This window comes from Ooceraea biroi, chromosome 4, assembly GCF_003672135.1.
Source record: "Ooceraea biroi isolate clonal line C1 chromosome 4, Obir_v5.4, whole genome shotgun sequence".
In the NCBI taxonomy this organism is placed as follows: domain Eukaryota; kingdom Metazoa; phylum Arthropoda; class Insecta; order Hymenoptera; family Formicidae; genus Ooceraea; species Ooceraea biroi.
The window spans coordinates 17,154,779-17,178,073 of record NC_039509.1 but is presented as its reverse complement, the minus strand read 5'-3'; the positions used below and the strand labels follow the sequence as shown (position 1 = coordinate 17,178,073).

The window sequence follows — 23,295 nt, the reverse complement described above, 5'->3', positions numbered from 1 at the left end:
ATAACGCGCGAGTTCGACGCGATAATTTTCAATTCAAGCTTCAAATGTGAACGCTTGCACTTTCATCGGTACGCGCGGAATGTGCAGTACAGCAGTAGTGCAATTCTAAACGTGGATTCGAGAGCAACAAATTCAGGAAATGTTGCAAGACATGTTAACCTGACAAACGTAAGATATCGAATCGAATAGAGGTAAGATACGCATCATTGTTGATTGTTTCTTTTTATTCATACAAAGTCTACAGAGATCGAATGTAAACGCGGGAGTCATGCACATTAGGTTAAGTGGACAATTTAATTAAGCTAACCTATCAATGCACAATACTATGATGAATACACTTTTAAGTACATCGTGAATCGCAATAAATGCATAAGATACTCGTGACAGTAACGAAGGACGTTTCAAGATATGTACAAAGCGCGTGTACATTATAAACGCACGATTATTTCTACAGAATGTCCTAAAGAGAGTTAGCTACCGTTTAAGATACTGAATCCTGATGAAGTATTTCCTCTCGTGGACATCTTATATGCGAAATAAAAATTCGGCAGATTATATAATAAATAGGCGAAATGCAACGTCATTACGTACAGTCAAAATATTGCATATAAGTCCCGCAACCACCCCTGGTACGACTAACTACAAAAAAGACAGCGAACAACATTTTTATGAAAATTGGAAATTATTTACTTATATATAAATAATTACGAATATATATCTTGCCTTTTAGACGATGGTAATGATAAATGTTAATAATGAGAAAAGCTAATAATTTAAGGGACTCTCATAAATGTCCGTAAATAAATTCCAATTTTAATGAAAATGTTCCCTAGCTAGATATGACTCGTTTTTATTAATAATCATTAACACATTCGCTATCTACTACTAACTAGACATGATATAATGGCAGTTTGATTATAATTAGTCCAAGATGACTACCGAAGATCTGTCGACAAATTTTTAGTGGAGATCTTTCGTAGCCATGTTGTTAAATACTCTACAAAGTACCGTAAAATATAATAATATTGCACTAATCAAGGTAGTTCTCTTCATCAAAATAATTTCGTAATCATCCCGTTGTTGCTCTTGATAAAGAAAGGAAAGTTAAACTAACGATAAAGATATCCTGAACTCTTCAAAGCAGAAAATAAAGATTGGTCTTTCCTTAATTTTCAAAGTAATTTACATTAACGCAATCTTACTAATTCCTACGGTACTCCATTACTCCCGTCGAATCTTCGTCAAGAATCGCGATTAACCTGAGGATCTGTATCGTCTACAGACATTTATGGCGAGCTCGTAACTCATCTAAGCGAGAGTCGAGAAATAGGCAGCGTATTGAAGTATCTGAGTGACAACGTCCTCAGAAGCGCAACATCCTCGCGGAAAGATTAAAGCTTTCGGTCGGTATTTGCCACCGATCGTTCCAGTCGATCCTGTTTCTGTGCGCCAGGCGCGAGCACATCGGAAGACGCGTCGCGCGTTCGCATCGTCTGGAAACGGACCAGTAGACAAAGTTCTCAGGACATTTGTAGAGATATCCTTGCAGATTTCCCCGGACGTCGTGTTCACACTTGTAGAAGGCGTTGCTGCAACCTTGTCGGTAAGGGAAGTGCCCCTTTTCCGGACAAAGCCTGTTCGATGATACTTTTACCTGAAATCAAAGAGACGTTGTACAACCGGCGTTACGATTTAGCGCGCAAGTCTGTTGCTCGATCTGAAGATACTCACGGGTGATAAAGCATTGTCTTCCAGCCTCCTGTAAAATCTCGCACTCGTCTTGGCACCTGTGCATGGCTGGCTGCTTCTTTCCTCCGGCAGACATTGAATCTTATTCTCATCAAAGATAGTGTTGTCAGGGCAACCTAGCACGAGGACCTTGATCTCCATGTTGCCCTCGGAGGTACATTGATAGAATAGGTTGCAATATTTCGGATGCCTGCGGAAACCGGTAGGGCACACCAGAGTTATCTGCTCGTCGGTCAGATTGCCTATGGGACAAGGTGTCGCGGCTCCTGGTTCCGTCGTAGTCGACTGTTCCTGAGACTCGGTTGTTGATTGCTCCTGAGATTCGGTCGTCGATTGCTCCTGAGACTCGGTAGTTGTCGATTGTTCCGGAGATTCCGTCATGGATGGTTCTTGAGTTTCACTCGTAGGTGTTTCCGACTCCGTTGAACTTGCCGAGGTAGTTGGAGTCTCATCGGTACTGGCTGCTGTAGTTGATTCCGTCGTAGACTCGGCAGTCGTGGTAGGCGTTTCTGACGTCGTTGTCGATTCTGTGGTGCTTGCCTCTGAAGTAGTGATTTCCGTGAAAGAAGTTGTGCCGGGTTCCGTGGATGTGACTGTACTTTCTTCCGTTTGCTGACTTGTGCTCTGTGCGGTAGTGATCTCCATTGATGAAGATTGTTCCGACGTTTCAGGTTGGACTGTGGATTCCATGGGGGGAGCTTCGCTCGAGGTAGGAGATGCAGTGTCTCCAGTTGTGCAATCTCTCGCGGGATAAACGGATTCCGGATAATTGCACACGCTGATGCTCGGATCGAAAATGGTGCCTGGTGGACAGTTGAAGTGATACACGTTGAAACCGTTGCCATTGTCGACGCAACGATAGAACTTGTCGCATTGAGACGGATGAGGATAGAAACCTTCGTTGTTGCATACTATCGTATTGTTCGGCTTCCGCGTTGTACAATCCGACGCGGATGACTCGTTTGACTCACTTGAGCTGGATTGTTCGGATGAAGATGAACTTTCCGTACTAGAGCTTTCAGGCGTTTGAATATCCTCCGGTCTTCCTGAAGTGGCTGTTTGACCACTACTAGTTGAAGTGATTGCAGTCGTTGAAGAAGCTTCTGTAGTAGTTTTATCTGTTTCCTTTGTTGGTAATGTTGTAGACGGTTTATCGGTGACTGTTGTGCCTTCTGTGGAAGTTAGAGTTGTAGACGAGGTCGTGGTAATTTGACTAGAAGTCGTAGGACTGCTTGTGACAGAAGCTCCAGATGTGGAATCAGAAGTGTCAGGACCTTGATCGATTTCGTTACTGTCTGTAGAACATGAAGTTACTTGCCCGATATGATTACACGTTTGTAAAGTTTGATCCCATGCTGTGCCCGGGCCACACTGGAAGTCGTATTTGTGATACCCGGACTGGCCTTCCACGCAACGATGGAACTTTCTGCAGTCATCAGAATTCGGGAAGAAACCTTCCTCAGTACACTCGGATTTTCCACCTTGTGGTGAGGCAGATGATGCAGAATCTGGCACACTCGTTGTTGCGGAAGTACTACTAGGTGGCAAATACGAGACAGATCCGGATGTTGGGCTGGACGGTGCACTGGTGGTTGCAGTCGAGGGTGGCAAATAGGATACAGAAGTAGTCATTTGAGTTGCGGGAGGCAGATAAGAAGTAGATGTTGTTGAAGGTGGATATGTACTAGCAGGTGGCAAATATGAAACTGACGTGCTCTGCTGTGGTGTAGTGGGTCTGCTTGTAGGTCTAACACTTTGAGTCGAAGATTGTATTTCGGATCCTGAAGATGCTGAAGTAGTGATTCCTGTAGACGACACCGGTGGTAATTCGCTTGTATCGGGTTTACTAGCGCCGTCTATTTCATTTTGCGACATATCAGGTTCATTTGTGACTTCATTGCCCGGCTGATTGCAACGTGGTACAGCATAAGCATGATTGCAACTCTGAATGGATGGATCCCAAACAGTTCCAGTGCCACATTGAAATTCGTACTTTGTAAAAGATGTACCATCACCGACGCATCGATAAAAGTTGCGGCAATTTTTCGGATCAACGAAGAAACCTTCTTCAGTACAAATACCTAAAAAAAGAGATTTTATTTATTTTTCTTGCATTTGTTTTTCAACTTTATTATGCAAGCAACATTTAGGATTATTGTACCTGTTGAGGGTTGATCGACAGAAGAGCCTGGTGTTCCTGGAGTTCCTGGAGAACCTGGTGTGCCTGGTGTACCTGGAGAACCTGGAGTGCCAGGACTGCCCGGTGTTCCTGGTCTTCCTGGTGAGCCTGGAGTGCCTGGCGTGCCTGGAGATCCCGGGGTTCCTGGATAGCCTGGGGAACCAGGACTGCCTGGTGTGCCTGGTGTTCCTGGTGTGCCTGGAGTGCCTGGAATACCAGGACTGCCCGGCGTGCCTGGAGTTCCTGGAGAACCTGGATCGCCAGAGGTGCCTGGAATGCCTGGAGTACCAGGACTGCCTGGCGTGCCTGGTGTTCCTGGTGTGCCTGGAGTGCCTGGAATACCAGGACTGCCCGGCGTGCCTGGTGTTCCTGGAGAACCTGGATCGCCAGAGGTGCCTGGAATGCCTGGAGTACCAGGACTGCCTGGCGTGCCTGGTGTTCCTGGAGAACCTGGATCGCCAGGGGTGCCTGGAGTTCCTGGAGTACCTGGACTACCCGGTGTGCCTGGTGTTCCTGGATAACCTGGGCCGCCAGGGGTGCCTGAAGTTTCTGGTGTTCCTGGTGTACCCGGAGTACCAGGACTACCTGGCGTGCCTGGTGTGCCTGGAGTACCTGGAGTGCCAGGACTGCCCGGTGTGCCTGGTGTTCCTGGATAACCTGGGTCGCCAGGGGTGCCTGAAGTTCCTGGTGTACCCGGTGTACCAGGACTACTTGGCGTGCCTGGTGTTCCCGAAGAACTTGGTGTGCCTGGAGTACCCGAAGTGCCAGGACTGCCCGGTGTGCCTGGTGTTCCTGGATAACCCGAGTCGCCAGGCGTGCCTGGTGTTCCCGGTGTACCTGGACTGCCTGGCGTGCCTGGTGTACCTGGTTTTCCTGGTGTGCCTGGAGTTTCTGGCGTGCCTGGTGTTCCTGGAGAACTTGGTGTGCCTGGAGAACCTGGAGTACCTGGTGTACCCGGAGATCCTGGCGTTCCTGGATAATCTGGACTTCCTGGAGTTCCTGGAGTTCCAGGGGAACCTGGTGTGCCTGGTGAACCAGGTGTTCCTGGAGAGCCTGGACTGCCTGGCGTGCCTGGATAACCCGGAGAACCTGGACTGCCGGGACTTCCAGGTGTACCCGGTGAACCTGGTTGTCCATTTGGATCTCCAGGTTGTCCTGGTTGACCATTAGGATCTCCTGGTTGTCCTGGTTGACCATTCGGATCTCCTGGTTGTCCCGGTTGACCATTAGGATCTCCTGGTTGTCCTGGTTGACCAGGTTGGCCCGAACTGCCGGTATCACCATTCCATTGCCCATTATTATCTCCAGTATCGCCGTTCCATTGTCCGCCATTATCTCCTGTATCTCCATTCCATTGTCCGCTATTATCTCCATTCCATTGTCCACTATTATCTACACCGCCTCCGCTCTCCAAGCCTTGCTTACAATCTTTTCTCTTAACAGCCCAGGCGTGATTGCACCCTTGAATCTCTGGAGCCCAAACAGTTCCTACGCCGCATGTGAATTCGTACTTCCTAAGCTTTCCATAGCCCTCGTCCACGCATCTGTAGAATTTTCTACAATCGCAGGAATCGGCCAAAAATCCCTCTTGTCTACATTGTGGCGCAGTTTCACAATTAACATTATTATTCTCCGATTGATCTGTAGGTGGTCGATTCGTTATTACTGGTTGTGTTGTTTCCGGTTTCTTAGTCGTCGTAATTGTGGTCGTGATTGTTGATGGTCGCGTGGTCACTGGAACGTGCGTCGTGGTTAGTGGCCGTGTGGTCGTTCTTATTGTTGTCCATATGGACGAAGGATTCTCTGAAGGATCTTGTAGATTCGAATCAAGTTCATTCTCGGATCCGGCGCACTCAGACCGACCGCTGTCCCCCGGATGCGTGCAAATATCTCCCTTGGCCTTCGAGAACACGGTGCCTACACCGCATTCGAATCTGAAGGTCGTCAGCGGACTACCGTTGCCCCAATCCACGCATCTGTAGTAAACCCTACAGTCACGCGGATCGGCATGATAGCCCTCCTCCGTGCATCTGAAGGGAGCATTGCTCTGCCTGTACTGACCTTGGTCATACCCGTAATAATCTGCAATTCAACACGAGTAACAAATAACTTGAATCCAATTTAATTTTCAGCCGACTAAATAACGCCGCTCATAAACTGCGCGAAATGCGCATCGCTTTTTACTTGAAAACGAGAGAAAAAGAGAGAAAGAAAAATAGCTGCTCTATATGTTTAAGTTGTATATTCCAAACGAAACCAGTTTGATAACGAATTATGAACAATGCGATAGAGGGAATAAGTTGAAGCAAAGATTCTGGATCTATTCTGAAATGCGTATTTTATATGCAGCATTACTTGAAGAAACGTAATATATTACGCAACAAAAATGAATAATTCTTACTCGCTTGTGTTAGCCTTGTTACGATAAGTGCCAGCAAAACACTCAGAATCAATGGAGCTTTCCACATCTTCTGCTGTTTTATCTGTAAAGACAAAAGTAATAATTGCAAATCGCTATTTTAATACAAAAGTCATTATCAATTATTTGCCGAAATAAGTAAATTGTATGAACAATTTTTATTTAACTAGATAAAAAATACGTGACAGAAATACGTAGACTAACAAGAAGCGCTTGTTTTTTCGCAGGCGGATTGTCGAACGATGAGTAATTTCTCGTCATATATGCAGACCATCCTGGTCATCGACCTTTTGGCTATTTCGAGGAATGATTATCGATGTTTGTTTAACGATTCGTCCGATAAGAAAAGAGCATCTCGAGGCACCTACATCGCAGAATTGTCATTGCGTGCATCTCAACGGTAGCGTTATCGATTGCACAGAGTTTTACGACTGCTGCCGTTTATCAAGATAAAACTTACAAGCAAGAGGTCAGTTGAGGAGTCAAGATCCGTGCAGTTGGAGACATGAACGTCCGCAACATGAACCGGCATAGGCGACGGATAGAGTTTGTCGCAACAAGTTTTACTCTTTGTCACCTTAAGCGGAAGTAAGTATTCTCATGTTACATCGATTGACACAAAATATGCAATATTCGTTATAAATAATTGTACATGTTTTTCTATCAATTATGCCAATATTTTCACGTGCAACAATTCTGTTTGAATTATTTTCAAATAATTGAAAGAAGGTTTTATTACATGAATACAAATTAATGTATGTCTTTCATCAGAAGAAATATTGTACTTGCAAATTTCTTCTGATACACCAGTGGTGAGGCTCTTGTTCCCGTGCCATTTCTTGCCACTCGGCATACACTCCAAGTGTATCCGATCGTCGTAAATACCTTGAACGATGCGGCAGGAACGCAATGCTGCTGAATTTATAACCGATTGCAACGTGTGCGCGATCTACCAGTAGCATGTGGATACACAAAGTCGTTAAAAGAAGGATCTTGTAAATCTTGAGGAACGAAGGAACACGCGTACGTTCATGTGTGAAAGAGAAAGAGAAAAGGAGCAACTCGACAAAAGTCGAGGACTTGGATAGAAGTTCTCACACGAAACTCGTTTCACGAGCTTTCCTTCTCGTCTAGAGAGGATTGCATAAACAGTGACATAACATCCGCTCGGGTCTTCTGACTTGATTGTACAGGGCGATATCGTAAGGTCCAATGACACTTTCAGATTGTGGTTCCAATGCCAATGCCAATGTTAATGTCAATACTCTTGAAATTGAAATTTCACGCAGTTTCATTCATTTACCGTTTCATTGTTTAATTTGACATCATGCTTGATTGTGGCATCGAAGATATATTTTTTTCTAAAAGAACCTAATGTAAAAACAGTATCGGTTGGACGAGTATTCGGTATTATAAGTACCTGATGTTGTAACCGGTACCTACTTAGTCGTGTCGAATTCGTGCGAATAACCCACATTGTGGAACCGTACGACTTGGGTGAAGCTGCTCTCCGTGTTGAATGAAACATTTCGTAGCGCGATGTGTTGAGCAGCCCCACTGCTTATACATACGTCGAATCGTTCTCTGAATGCTAATGGGAATTATTCCAAGTGGTCGTTTGCTTTCGATCGCAGCAGATTATGCAAAGGGGGCACGCTAATCATTTCCACGCCGATATAAACATTCATACTAACGAAATACAAATAACAGATTAACCGGGCACATCAAATCTAAATTACATGTAATAATTTTATAAGGCATCCGCTGCTAGATGTTGGATCGAAATTTTCTTGAACAAAGTGAGCGTATCCTCCCCTAATTGAGGGGCAGCTTCTGTATCCTCTGCAGCTCCTTCGCTCCTTCTCGCGAGGCATCTTGCACATCTCCAACGCTTTCCCTTCATCTTACCCTCGCTCGGCGACAACACCGTAGCTCATTCTCGTCATCTCCACGTCCGTTATTACTCGCGTTCACCCCCTTACGATTTACCTTGCTCTAACGATTTATGTTACACGGTACTTTATGTCCCGCCGTGAAATATCGCAAGCATTCTCCTACATGGCGCACCGCCGGCGCGCATCGCGGCGTAATGAGGGGCCGTTCGGTGTTTATCGATGTGTAAACGGATACCCTAAGCAGCGGATATAAATGCCAGGCGGTTCGGAAGGTGCGCGCAAGTAATGACGGGCTGTTAAGGGGGTAACATGGCTTATTTATAAACCGATTCAGACAGGTCTACCACCTGCTGCTGCTGCCGTTGTTGCTGCTGTTGCTGCAGATTCTTCGGGGAATCTGAAGGGAGCGGACGTACCCGCAGCCTCGGACACGTCCCAAGGACAACGTGCTCTCCCCCTTCGCTGGTGTATCTCGCGGTTTGTCGTGCAATTAACCCGCCCTCCGTCGACGGATATCTCGTCCAGCAAAAATCGACGTCGCTGAATTAACCGGCTCCCCCTCTTATCTCTCTCTTCTTCCTGGGAACGGCGTCGCAGCGGCTGAGTCTCTTCCACGATCTTCTAAATACGTATATTTAAAAATGTTTATTTAATCGTTGCGCATACCATTACACGCTCGAGAATGCGTTGGAGCGCTGTGTTTTCCGAGCGCACAGAGTTATCTGGATATAATGGGGTAATTGGCCTTCCATCTCTTTCTCTGTGTACTCTCTTCTCGTTCTCGCATAATAATTGCTGTTATTTATATTATCGAGACGCGACTATCTCAATTTAAATTTAAATTGAGCGCAACGTCTTGCTGGTCGGGTGATTTGATAAGAGGCGACGAGGAGGACTTTAGCGATGATTCGCGATGATGAGTAGATCAACTCGAAATTTTCAGTAGAACGTACAGGCATCTTTATCACCATGATCGCCATGGGGGGAACCGGTAACGCGACTCTTCAGGGACGACCTGAAGGGAGATCAACGACTTAATAGTGCACCCATAAAAATTATATTTATAAAATTCTGGATGATATAAATATTGTAATAGCAATAGCAATATCAAACGTGTATTACTAAATAATTAAATAGGTATTCTTGTTTCCAATAATATGCATCTCAACCCTTTGGAATAGTTTTCACCTCGACGTAGAAATGAAGATGGATAAAACTGATCCAACGCCCATCAATACGAATTATTATCACCATAACTGTATTATGCAACATGCATTTAATCTGGTATATCACCCCCACGCATGTGTGCACGCAGATGCGGAAAACACTGATTGCATGTATCAGCGGTGGGCGCTAAGTGCATTTGACTTACTCCTGGTCGGCCGACCATTTATAAGGGACTTTATCGTCCGTATCGTCCCTCGGAAAATTGCCACCACTATACTGGCACGTGTATTACGACTCACGGTGCTCGTTTATTCGGAAGTTTAAAATCCATTACAATTCCGTACCGGTAACAGGAATACGGAAACGCGGAGGATACGTGGCGCGCACGTTTCTTCCGAGGCGCGTAGTCGAGAAGATATCTTTATTGCTTCAGAAGGGCTGGCTGGAAAAAGGATGCACGAATGCGCATTAGCCTTATAATTATCCACAGTTAGTGTACATCTTCCTTGCGCTTCTCTTCTTCCTCCTTTTCCTCTTCGAGGCTGGAGCTTTAACGGTTTTCGCTGGTTGGCTACGAAAATAATAAAGAACAAGGAATCTGCCAGTCCGAAGGACCGATTACGTCCGCCGATAATCTAATTGTGCCCGAACGTCGGTCGGTCGGGAACATCGTTATTAAGGATCACATCAATGTCTTGATGAGCTCGAGGTCGTCCGGTTAAAAAGGCAGCAAATTATTGCTTGATTATCATTCACTGAAGAGATTGATGGCATGATTACAAGCAAGACCAAGAGGCTCGTTTGTAACGAGCAGTGACCAGAGTAATCACACATTGCAAGCATCCTTTGCACTACTCTTTTGCCTCGCGTTGGCTTGCGTAAATTGCATCATCGCAAAATGGCTAAAAAACAAAATTTGAAAATCTGATGTCGAACGACCACTTCAGACTCGTAGAATTATAATTTGAAATTGCATCATCGAACTACAAAATATTATATATAGATTGTGCCCGATTACGTCGGGAGGAATTTCCTTGATTTAAAGAAACGCTCGGTTCGAGTAACTGTATGCGCGAAACGAAGCGTGGCCTCGAATTAAAAGCGATCATTCGAGTCCTCGACACGCTCGTGACGCTTGTTAATCGCGCGCGACACGTTTCAGGAAATTGAAGTTTACAGTTAGCTTCGCCAAACCGATCGCCGCTAATGCTGTAATAGCAGAAAGTTTGCGAATAATTAGAATAGATATTTTCCGAAACATTTCTTTCTCGAGTCATATCGTTGGAGAATTAATCGGTTTTAATGGACGGCACTATGTCATATTTTTCAGAAGACGAGGAATCGAGAGACATATCGATAATCCGTGCAGGAAATCTCAGAAACTAAAAGACTCAGCTTGAAACTCGCCAAATGAATTCCGTTCCCGAGTTTAAAGCCTGCTTCTCGGAAAATTCCAGAGTTGAGGAACCCTCAACGTCTTGTGTGGCTCATATCCAGGGAAGAAGAGGGAGGAAGAGAAAGAGAGACGGAGGGTAATCAAGAAACGTGCAGAAACACGTTACTACACCCTGAAGAAAATAGTAGCGTCACGGACCGCGGGCGATGCTGGACTCCCAGTGCCAGTGAACCTGAATTGTTATGATAGCATGTGCGCCGGCATAAGTGCAGCCTTGCCGTTGAAAGTAGCAAGGTCGTTTCTCCTACCGCCAATTCCACTTTTGCCCTTCTCCCTGTGTACTGCGGTGCACTCGCCGCTGGTGCGCAGTGGCGTGGGAATGAGAGAAGTCTTATGGGGCGTACCATAATAATAATCCGTCCAATTACCAGAAGAAGGATGCTCTCGCAAGGACTACCATCCATCCGTCCGTCTGCTGAGCACCGCAGGTTACCGCGATCCGCAGGTTCTCCCTATCGGAAAATGCTCCCCGAATATTTATTCGTATGAAGCAATGATAATTAGATAATTCTGTTTCGTGTGTTTCCTTTTTTCTCTTCGATCACAATCAGCATGGGTTACAGAAACGACGTAAATTCTGATGTAAGCCTATCTCCGGATATCAAGATGCCTGAATGTTTTATTACTAACACGCCGCGACCTTGCATTGTTTGATGAAATTACGAAGAATATGGTGAATTCCTGTCAAGGCAGCTGGCGATAATGTTACATTGTGTCGATTACGGCACATTAATTGTTACCTTGAGGTATACTTGTGACTGTTGAACTCGAAACAGAGAAGCATGAACGTTTTCGAAAAAAATGCAAGCTTTACGTTAGATCTGTGACACACGTCCTCCACTGCTTTTCTCTCAGAGCTTGCTAATTGCAAAATGCAAGTGCAAAGTGCGATATAAATTCGCCAAGAGAAATCAACGGTTGTATCGTGAAGTCCCCTCGTAAAAATGCTCACGACTCCGTTTTGGTCAGTGGTACCATGGTGTTTTCTTCGTGGTAGCTAACAACGTCTCCCCTCGCAGTGACTCGTCACAATTAAAGGGGTACTTGTAAATTGCGTACGCGGATCTCTTCTGTCTGCTTCGCCCCTCGTTCTTCTTCGCCTTGACGCTTCTTTTCTTCACTATCTCCTCATTCGTCGTCACAGTCGTGCAGGTATCCCGGCGAAGAGCTATTCTGCAGATCCGTCATCGACACGCGACTCGTGTCCCTCAAGAAAATGAGAAAAGCCGCAGGTGTAAGTTGGCGCGAGTTGCAAATGGAGCGTAATTGCGGGTGAATCAACGGTGAATTGGCGTGGTGAGAACCTTGTTCGGCTCGATTAATGGCCACATCGATCGGCGCAGATTCTCAAGCAGATCCTTCGCACTCGTCGCCAACTGCGAAGTTGCAGTTGCAACTGCTTAAACGCGTTCTTCTCTCGCTTCGTTCAAGTTTCGGTTTAACGGATTCCATTTTCGGTTGTGAAAAATCTCAATGTAATTATCTGCGTTTACGTTTAGCATTCACAGCGACAGCGACGACAATGCTCCAACAAGACTCCGCCAAATGTGCTTCATCGCACGTAGGAAAAGTGCGATTGGACACACGTGATCGCCATGAATTAGTTTCGGATTACCGCGAGAATTACCCGCCGACTTTTTACCTCCCTCGTTGGAATGCTGAACTCAAGGCTGATCTCCCGCTAAAGCTCGCTCGTTAAAATATCAATAATGGAAACATTCCTCGAGTTGGAGAGCTGTCTCTCCCTTTTCTTTTTTTAACATTATATTTTCTTTGTTAAACGTTTTACATTGTATGTGCAGAACGCAAAACGCTATTGCGCCCATGAGATTCCTATTCGCGACACCGGATGTTTCATTACAATTAACAATTGATAAATGTTGGTCCTTGCGTCACGCTAACATTGCAGTAATCTATTTTTACGTTCGTGATACAAATCGCGTTCCAAGTCGTACTAAAACCACATCAATTGCATGTGGGATGAAGCATCTCACGCTATCTGGAAAGATGAGAAAAACGGAAATATAACCCGTGTGTTAACAAAATTGCTCTGCACGTTTCATCGAACTCACATTGTGCAGCTTCTTACGGATACGTAATAATTATTCTTCTCAATGTTCATTATTTCGTTTATCTCGCTTGATGCCTCCAGCAATCATCATGTTTAATGCATAATTTTTGATTTTAGTCCGAGGGAACAATCATCATCAGGCAGTGCGTCATTAATGCGTCAGAATCGGATCCGCTCGTCACGCGGTGCACGTGCGGTGCTCTTCTTCATGGCTTCCATCGGGCCGAAAATTACTTTCGAGGACCAACCGGCCGCTCCGTTAAGGCTGTTGCCATCTACAGATTACGAAATACTGCACGGAACGTACATAATGCATCGCACGGCAGCGAGCTGCGATGCTTCTCGATCCGATCGGTCTTCGATGCTTCGAGATTGAACGATCGGAATCCGATCGGACTCGCGTGCGGGCATACGCGACGCGGGATGTCGATCCAAATACAGCGGCGCGGATTCGTGACGCGAATTCGCGATCCGTCCGGGGAATTTTTCGGCGACTGCGGTTTTACATGCCGTGGACATCGTCATGGAACATCGTCGCGGTTGAAATCCCGCTCGTGTGTGATCGGATGAAACAGTTATACGATGACACATGTAACGATTACGCGCCCCGTGCCGTTCGCGTTTCTCATTTCATCACCAAGTTTACAGACAATGTTTACGCTTCACGAGTATCCTATTTGCATCTGCAAATATTCGCGTGTAGATCCGTGGCGCTTCGTGTTACACTCCGCGTGATACCGCGCGATCGGATGGAATTATAGTAAGGAATTATATATTGAATGGGGGTTTACTTAGATAATAATTATCTGTACTCCTCGGTTTCATTCTTACAACGCGCCATTGCGCCGTTGAAGCCGTGAAGCGGCAAATCGTTATGGATATACAGATCGTTTAATAGGATCGTAATGCTCTCCCAGATACGCGTAGAAGTATCAATTTGCGGCACGTTTCATCTCTGCAATGCGGTGCTATTGCCTCGGAGTATGCTCTCTTATCTCTGATAGGTGTCTTATACTATTCAAATAAGTTTATTGTTTATTTATAAAAGTTTTATTTAAATTGATTATATATAAATTAAAAACTACAGTTTCAGAAATGCAATTTTTTGTCAAAAATAAATGAGGCGTTTATACTGTTGCGAGATGTGTTAATTAAGAATGTTAGGCAGCTAATTAAGCAACTATCGCGAGAATTAATTTGACAAGCAAAATAAGTAAAAACATTAGTAATTTGACGCGTCATTCGGTTATCGATTATCGACTTCAACACGAAGTCTCCGAACCGACTTCAATTATCCGTATCATAATTAGATGCTCATCATGTGTATTTATGAGGCTGCGCCTAAATCTTCGGCCAACAACGCCTCGAACTTCGAAATTTATGCTAATCGCTTCCCTCTAAGACCTTCGTTAAAGCTCCACCGATCCACTTCCCGAGGAAGCGAAGAAATAAGAAACAACCGTGCAATATTTCCACGAAAGATCAGAACTGCGCGCAATAGATCATATCTCCGTGCCACTAATTTACGATGCAATTCCAAACGAAATCGTGACGCGAAATTTATCTGAAACCCTTTCTTTCTACTTGTTAGTTTTCCATCATTCAAACTTTGTGCCTTCACATATGCAATATATGCGACGTAAAAATCATGCAATCTCTTGACGATTAATTGATTCGATCACTCTTATGCATGCAACTGTAACGACGTTAATACCACCAATCGGCTTAACGTAATATCAAGTGAATCGCAAACGATCGATATCGTTAATAATCGATAAATATTTATGTAGGACTTGCGTAACTCGCAGAAGCCGTCGAAACTCGAGGAAACGAATGCTTGCGATCTCGGGACAATATTTATCGAATTTGAGGAAGAAACTGAAAGCGCGGATTTTTATTCGCGAATGGTAGAAAGAGAAACAAATGTACGTAGACTCACGTCTCTTCAGCGCTCAAGTAATTCCGTGCTCCCTCAGTCAGTCATCCACGATCCTCCTCGTCATCGCGCGATACTTTTCCGTTTCCCGGAGTTTCCGGATCCTCGTGGTCCCCGTGCACGAACTCGGCTGTGTGCCCCGGACACGTGGTGAACGCGGTAGCGCAGAGAGCGGCCCGGCCGGCGAGATGACTCTTTTCAGCGAACTATTCTGAAAATCGGTTGCCGATCGTGCCACGTTCCCGAGAGGGAGTAAGTCCTGAGGACGCGGATGGCTCCTACTTATAAAGACTTGGCCAAGACTTGGCTCTCCAATTGGCTTGCCGGTGTGCGTGGAGCACCAAGCAACGTGCGTGTGTGCACGCGAGAAGGAATCGTGGTCGCAGTGCGTGCGGGTGTGGAAGGGGGCACAAACCGTGTCCCGATCGTTACAGCTCGATGTTACACATTACAGAACCGATATCGTCCAGGAATTCGCGCCTCCTTTGCGCCGCCGGGGAATACGAGACTTCCTCGAGTCAAGATACAAGGTGGACGATCGGGTTCCTCCGCTTCCTGCTCGTTTTCTCGGTTTAGCGAAATGTCACTCGATCATCAGGAAATGTGTTTTCATTTTCGTCGCGTCCTCATCGTCACGCGCAAGATTTTTCCACGACGTTGCATAAATCACGCGTAACGCTCGGGAACTTTATTGGTGCAATAATATCTTATCTTATCTTTTGTGCAATGGAAGGATTTGCAGGGGAGATAGGAGATAAAATAAGAATCTATTCGGAGGGAGCTGTCTCGCGTTTGATGCGCATGACGATCATTGATGCGAAGGGAAACGAGTTGAACGCGTTCCCCAAGACGACGTGGCACGCCGTGAAAAAGCAGGCATTGAGAGCGAGTCTGGAGGTATCGGCGGAAAGTAAAGCCGACTCGTTGCAGCAGCATCTAGGATCGGTTTATGTGGATCGTCGTTCGAGGATTTCTTCTGTTTCTCGGCCTTGATCGCTTCTGCCGGATTGCATCTGCCGGGCGTTTTTTCGCGGCGCGCGACGCTGATACGGTTTTCCCTTCGCCAGCTCGTTTCGCCGAACAGGTTCCCGCTATTTATATCCTCGGTAATGAATCTGATCAAGAGACGAAAAAGAAAAATGGATTATCATGCAATCGCGAGTCACGCTGATGCGAAGTGTCGACGAATGAAAACGCAGACATACCTCCGAATCTCTTTCTCTCTCTCTGCAAACTTGAAAGTTTGCGTGTTCACTATGCCATCTAACGCCGATGATGATGAGAGGAAGATCCTCATATTAGATAAATGTAATGGAAAAGTAGGACACGCGCTGTTGATGATAAAAATATAGATGCGCGAGATACGGTAACCAGTATTTCTTACCAAATTCGTCACTATGCAAACATTATTGAAACATCTGTCTACATAAAAGCTTATTATTATACATATACAGACGTATTTATTATTTTCTACAGCATCGGAATATCAGATTAGATAAGGATAAGAAGTTTTCAAAACAACTTACATCACAATCCTTATGAAGAACAAAATTGTTGAAACGTTCTTTACTTACACGAATATATTAAAAATATTGTTCTCCACGTGTGATAATCTATAATAATATAAATTCCCGCTTAACGATAGAACAATATTTTTCCTCTTTTCTTTTTGGCAACTCCTTTCAATCAGAAGTGTTTGCCAGAAGATGCGAATACCAAATGATAGAAAAACAATATCACTATTTATAGACTGTTGCCGATGCGGCATACGTATTTTTTTGTCCGCGTCAATCGTTAACTAAATTACAAATGACGGTCAGTGCTCCGACGCGGTTCGACGAACTCTGCGCGACAGGATGCCAGAAAAATTATAAGAATTAGCTAACGTGAAAGCCACGCGATGGATAAGAGCGTGAAAAAAGAATGAGATGAAGACACTCAACCCGTGACGAGTTCGAGGTCGTGACAATTATCAACGACCATCAACGATTGTTCAACGATGGATTCCGGGTGTAACGAGGTGTGCCTCTCGCGAGAATTTGGACGGTGTTCGCACGCTCGTCTCCCATCAGGCGCCATACAAGGATCCTCGAGGACAACCAGCAGCAACGAGAAGCCGAAGAGCCGAACGCGCCGGTTGTTGCGGCTTCCGTGGATCTTCCAGCGTTGCCAGTCCGGATAACCGACTTCTTCGCCATTTACGTCGCCCTAAGTGCGAGTAAGAAATTTTTCAGTAAGGGATTATTTTCAAGGATTATAGTACTTTCAATAATTGTTACTCTGCTTGCATCGGTTGTATGCACAGAGTATTGTCTTCCATTCTCTGTCTCGACGTTGTACGTCGTCTTGCAATATTTTATTCGCCAAAGCTTGTTGATTACATTTCTATTATAATTTTATTTCAAACAAGACTGAATTCTTTGCGCGCGTAGGAAGACAAATGCGAAACGAAATACTCTATGCAAATGTGTGCGATTTTTTCCAGCGTGCATATTCAACATTTAGACACTGTCGCGCATGTTGCCGTTCGAAAGCATGATGCCTCCTCCTGAAGCATTCTGCGGAGGCAGGCGGCCGCTTGTACTCGTATGAGCTAAACGTATGAGCTACACTGCAGCGGAGTACAATGGACCGTACTTCAAGATACGCTCGCCATAAATGTCTCGGGGAAAAATCCCTTGCAGCTCCCTTGTCCAGAGGCGCGTCTCTGGTCCTCGCCGCAGTCTCCCCGGGAAAGGGACGCGCTCCCTCCATCTTCTGCGGGAAAGGGTCCTGAATTAACGAGCCGCCGGATAAAGCGCGGAAGTCTCCGCTGATCCATGAATTATTCGTCGTGGGGACAGTCGTGCGATTCACCTGTCACCAGGACTTTTTCGTGGCTGCGGGAATACGCGAGCGAATGCACAACGGTGACTCTTCATCACTGCGCTCGCGGTGCTCCTCTTGCTCGTGGCCCTTGAAGCCCTCTGGAGAATACAGCTTCGTTCGAAACGGACGAGTAAAATTCAAGGGTTTCGGTTCGAATGCAGCACTGCGAATAATACGCCGCTCTATAAGGGCGAACGAATCTCTGTGAATTTTTGGTAGCGAATGCCTCGGCGCTGAATTATTGTTTGCGCAGCTCAGCAACCGTGTGTACTTGAATGTACAACGACGTCGTTAAAAAGGGATCGAAGGAATCAGCCGAGACTCATATTTAAAAGACCGAGTGTCCTGTCGACACGCGATGAAGTGGGTACCGAGTAAGGCTCGATGATTTATGAGTCGCAGGAGATCTTCAAAAGCCAGCTTTAATATATCAAGCGCTTTCGCGTGCGCGTCTTAAATATCTCTACATGATGTACAGTTATTAAACGCGTGCGGGTTCCCTTGATACAGTTTTTTATTTTGCGCAATTCAATCCGTTCGCAACCCCGCGGAGTCGTGAACGCGATAACTCGAAGCGTATTTATCTTTGTGCGAAGAAGCATCGAAGCACGTCGAGTAAAGGAAAGTAAATAAATTCTTAAACGCTCGTCGAGCAGCATCTGATGATAGTGATCTTTTTCAGGGCGGTGCAACAAAGTCGGCGTAACGTCGATTGTATTCCACCTCTGCCCAAGCTTTGTCCTTCTCGCCGAGCGAATCTCCAATGAACGTACACAATCCATCTTTAAAGAGACGAAACGCAAGCGGCAAGAAAATGATAAAAAAAGCACCTGTCCAGGCGCGTCGAAAGTGCAACGACGAAATACGTCGCAATCGCAAGGATATCCTCGGCCGCTCTTCTTTTGCGGTTTTTTCACCGTTCGTCGATATCGCATCGTGGTGGTAGAGAGAGCACTCCTCGTGAAGGCGCTCCGACGTACCTCGGCGACTTATAAATAACCGGCGCGCACCTCTTTGCATCCCTTCTCGCGTGCTTCTTTTCTTCCTCTCTTCTTCTCTTCTTCTCGCAAAGCGCACCTCCGACGCACGAGTTTTTGCGTTCAGAGACCCCGTAATTCAGGTTCTCTCGCACGTACAACGCGTAACGCGAGGGTAATTAACGCCGGGGAAACCGCACCGGCCTGGCCTGCAAGCAAGCAAAAATGAGCAAAACGATCACTGAAAATTTCGGTGTTGATTCTCCGCCGGCCTGGTTTTCAGCAAGGAAACTTTTTACGCCCATGGGGAACCAGCCCATGGGGAATGAGTTATTTAAGCGCATTACATGCGCTGTACATAACGTATTGCCGATGCATACGATATTCGAGTGTTTCTTGGTATCGCGAAAAAAGGAAGGACAAGGGAAGGGCTCTCTCCTCGGCTGAGGGATCCCGGGTTGGTCCCGGTAGTTACGGGTCTTCACGAATTCATTAGGACGATGATTATTTATCGCCATGATGGAAGCAACGAGAGCGAAGGCCTAATCTCGAGAAGCCTCAAGCTCTCGTTGGGACCTGCATTCGCCAGCGGCGTTTACTCGAAGAGCGGATATCGATTGCGTTGCATTCGAGAATACAGATTTCATCATCAAGTGATTAGTCATTTTCTATAATTAATTATTTATTTTGCGAGAGATACAAAGAAGCAAAAACGACAATCGCCGCGAAATCGGCCAATCGAAAAATGGGCCGACGTTTGAGATTTTCAAGCGGTGAGTCAGTCGCGACTGCTTTACGAGGTACGCTAATTTGTTACGTTAATGACTCGACACGGAGTATGCAAATGACAGCGTGGCGTCGGGCATTATAATACTTGGGGACCACGGTCTCGCCGATCAGGCATGTATTTTTCTGGGGACCACACCATGGATCTACAGTGGCGGTGAGAGTATAACTCACTCGTGTTTTCGCGTAAGGTGTTACTTATCGCGCTCGTGACTGGTTTACCGCTATTTAATTCGATATCGATCATCCTTGGGAGGAGGCCAAGGGACCGAACGCGAGCGTCGAAGAAGCGCTTCGTGGCTTTCGTGGAGGAACCAGCCGGTGACCCGTACACGATTTCGTGTACGTAATTGTCTGATAAAAATAGATAATTGCTGGCTCGATCGAGGAGGAAGCTGATCATTAAAGTCGAGATTGACGCGAGAAATATCTCGGCGAAACACTTGTGTACGATAATTGTTGCGAAGAGGAACGAATTGCCGGGTTTTTGTCGCTACGCCACAATAACGTTATTTACGGCTATCGTTAATATTTTTCGAGGTTAATTATGTACGCTAATGACGCATTTTATTTGTTCGCTTCAATAGACGTTACGACGTTGTAAGCAACAGCTGCTTCACGACTCACTCATGCAAATGCGTTTTACATCCGCACGCGATACCGCAAACACGCGACTCTATCTAATCCCGCACCAGGGTGAGCTGTCATTATTATTTTTATTATTATTATTTCGGGATTATTTCGGAGTGCGGAGAATTAACGGACAGTAATAGCCAGAGAAAAAAAAGAAAAAAGAATTATTTCGCACACGCGAATATTTTTCAGGAGCTTTTCTTCGAAACGAAATCATCTCTTTGGCAGCCTTGTATCCAAGGACGATATTGTCCGATGCGAAAATAATTTGGTGGTATTGCTGTGAGCAAGTTCACTCGCTACTTGTTCCGCGGGACCATTGTGCGAGCATTCCCCTACCGATGCCGATGTCGATGGCGTCGTCGCGATAAGTAAGGAAGGAGCGTTTTCCCGCTCGGGTACCGTTGGAAAATTTCGATAAGAGAGTCTCGTACTTCTAACGGATCTAGCGAAAAGGAAAAAAATCCCTCTACCCACACTAACGGCGACGGACACTGTAGACGGATTCTAGCGGTTGGCGATTCGACCGTAAAAGTGTCACTGATCGATTCAGCGGCGGCCGCGGGACGCTGCGGCTCTGCTCATTTATTCCGCGCACAACGAGCAGGCCTGCTTGAAAGATTCATTCGGCATTCCCGGCATTTTTGCCCGCTGAACCCGATGGATCGCCGACGCGCTATCCGTCTCTCTATCCTCATATCCAATCTGAAATTTTAACGCGCTTGCACCGACCGCTCGTACGCATAAACTCGCATAATAGGCTTATGCTCGCCGCGAAACGAGCGTAACTGTCTGTGATAAAACTCAACTACTATTAAGCCCAAGTCGCGTTATCGCGAACGCTCGTTCAAAACTCAAGAACGCGGAATTCCGTTCATCTTCGCTCGCTGACGTTTGCGGCCGCGTTGCCCTTGCACGTTTCCTCCGAATGGACGCAATTACAGCTGCAACCGATAATCGCGCGACCAGCTTGGTTCCCTTTACGTACCTCTTCGTCCCTTCTCGCGCCTCTTTACGCCTCCTCCGGATCATTTTCCTAACTGTGTGGCCTGCTTGCGTCCTTTGTTCGACACTTGCTTCTCGTCTGGCGGTTCCATCGATATCCAAGGACGGGACTGAATCGCAGCCTCGTGCCGGCTATCATTAACGGTCTATAAAATCCTGTCGGTCGCACTTACGCCTTACGACCGTCACCTTTGCGCGAACTTTGCACGGCGTAGTCGATGGTGAAGTGCGATTCCCCTGTTTTTTCTCTAACGGTCCAAATTATTTTCTTGTGCAGCAGCCGACGTTTACGGCCGCTTTGCGAATCTTTATCCTCGTTCTACGGCGGCGATATGTCGGGACATACGCTGCGGGAGATGAGACGCTCGACGGCGGATCCTCGATGAGATGAGCGAGTAGTCGTTACGTTTTACGCACGCGGAATCTACAAAGTAATGATAATTATTTATTTTGTCCGTGCGTACACACGACGTTTATTCATGTGATTCGGTATATGACGCCGATATTTTATATTTTACTGCTACGATATAAATGATATGCTTAAAAATAATCCGGCTAATGACGATGCCGGGAGAGAAGCCGTTGCGAAGGCTTTTTGCACCTTTTTTCGCTCTCCTCTTCTTATCTTGCTAATCTCGTGCTACATTATTAGGACCAGATCATCATTCACGTGCACATGAGCGTGGCGGTATTGTTGAAGACACATCCTTGACCCAGAAGAGGACCAGATTTCGTGGGCGAAATAATCGGTTAGCGGTTGACGGCGGCACGCTGGCATTTCATGGATCGAATCGCGATTAATCGGGGATATGACGTATCTTTTGGCGAACGACCGTTTTGTCTACATATCTCGGATTCCGGCGTGCCCCTTCGCCTCTTTATCTCGCCTTTAAGTGCGTGTCGTCAAACGACACGTCGCCGGCAGGGCAAAATAATCGATTCCTCTCTCGCGCTGACACCCATTGCGGACATAAATATCGTTATTGTGCGATACATCTGATTAATATAACGGGTTACGCCACGAGCACCCGCACGTGGGCAAGGTCGAAGCCGTTTCCGGGTCTCGAAAACTCAACTTTGGCTCGAAAATTCTCAAATTCTCACGCGAATAGTTGTATCCACGAATACATTGCGAGTAACGACAGGCGAATTCATTTCATTATCTAGTTTAATGCAAATGTATGTATTGTGAAGTGCATCGACTGTTTGCTGTCTCTCCTTTTTTCATCGCCGGAATGTATTCAGTGACACGAGCACTTCAGCCGGACCGTTTGCCGAGATTGTTTAACGGCATACAAAAGTGTAACGGCACCTTTGCAAAAGAACGGCCCCCTTCGAGCGAGCATTTTCGGGTATTGTTAATGAATTCGCATGTGCATATTCGCAACGAGTAATGTGATTGTTCAATATTCTGTAGAATAGAACGTGACATGACGGACAGTCAAAGTCACTCGACAAAGTGCTTCCGTTGTTTATTTAATATTACTAACGCTTCATGAAGCTATTTTGAATAAAAGATCAATTTCTCTTTCTCTCTCGGGGTGTTCAAGACTGATCAAGACTAGTTAACATATTTACTAGCCGATTATGCGCGACTTAATGGATATTATGATTAACAGGTGGATTAATCCCGCCGTTTGATGGACAAATTATCACGTTGAGTCAAGCTCCGTTCTACAGGATACCGAACTACCGCGCTGGGTCACGCAGAAAAAATGTGATGTAGCTCGGATTTGCGCTACATCACATGTTAATCCTGTGCAACACCTTGACACACTTCTGACGATAGGAGCGATACAATACCGATGATATCTCGCGAGCTTACTACATATGTTACTACAACTTCATCATTATGAGCATTAAACCTGGCAGTATCGCGAAGCACCACGATGTGCGGACGTAAGCGAGCATTTTCTGGATATCGCCGCGATATCGCGGCGTAAATCTTTTTGCTTTATGCTGTCCTCCCCGGCGAATCCTACTTATCTTAACGGTAAAATGCGATAGCCCAAATGAAGCTCCACGGCGATAAACAATGCGCTGTCCAGGCGAACGGAAGTGGAGTCGTCCTCGATTCAAGGTTCCAAAAAGAATATCGGTGTTAATACGCACGGAGATATATCTTGGCCTCCTCCACGCTTCTCCTTGATCAAT

The 23,295-nt window shown here is 45.9% G+C and overlaps 1 protein-coding gene across 1 annotated transcript; it reads right to left on the bottom strand.

The window, feature by feature from the left end:
• Positions 1–206: 206 nt before the first annotated feature.
• Positions 207–15,062, bottom strand: LOC105282882 (mucin-5AC). Its single transcript, XM_011345190.3, has 5 exons — positions 14,876–15,062; positions 6,330–6,411; positions 3,911–6,010; positions 1,732–3,830; positions 207–1,654 (listed from the first exon to the last, which is right to left on the bottom strand). Exons 2-5 carry the CDS (start codon positions 6,394–6,396, stop codon positions 1,364–1,366), a joined length of 4,557 nt encoding a protein of 1,518 aa, XP_011343492.2. The 5' UTR covers positions 6,397–6,411; positions 14,876–15,062; the 3' UTR covers positions 207–1,363.
• Positions 15,063–23,295: the final 8,233 nt, after the last annotated feature.

Excerpts from the sequence above, each read along its gene's own strand:
- LOC105282882 (XM_011345190.3), bottom strand. The coding sequence starts at position 6,396 with ATGTGGAAAGCTCCATTGATTCTGAGTGTTTTGCTGGCACTTATCGTA. Across the intron at positions 3,831-3,910 it reads TGTCGATCAACCCTCAACAG|GTATTTGTACTGAAGAAGGT; the intron begins GTACAATAATCC and ends CTCTTTTTTTAG. Across the intron at positions 1,655-1,731 it reads AAGACAATGCTTTATCACCC|GTAAAAGTATCATCGAACAG; the intron begins GTGAGTATCTTC and ends CTTTGATTTCAG.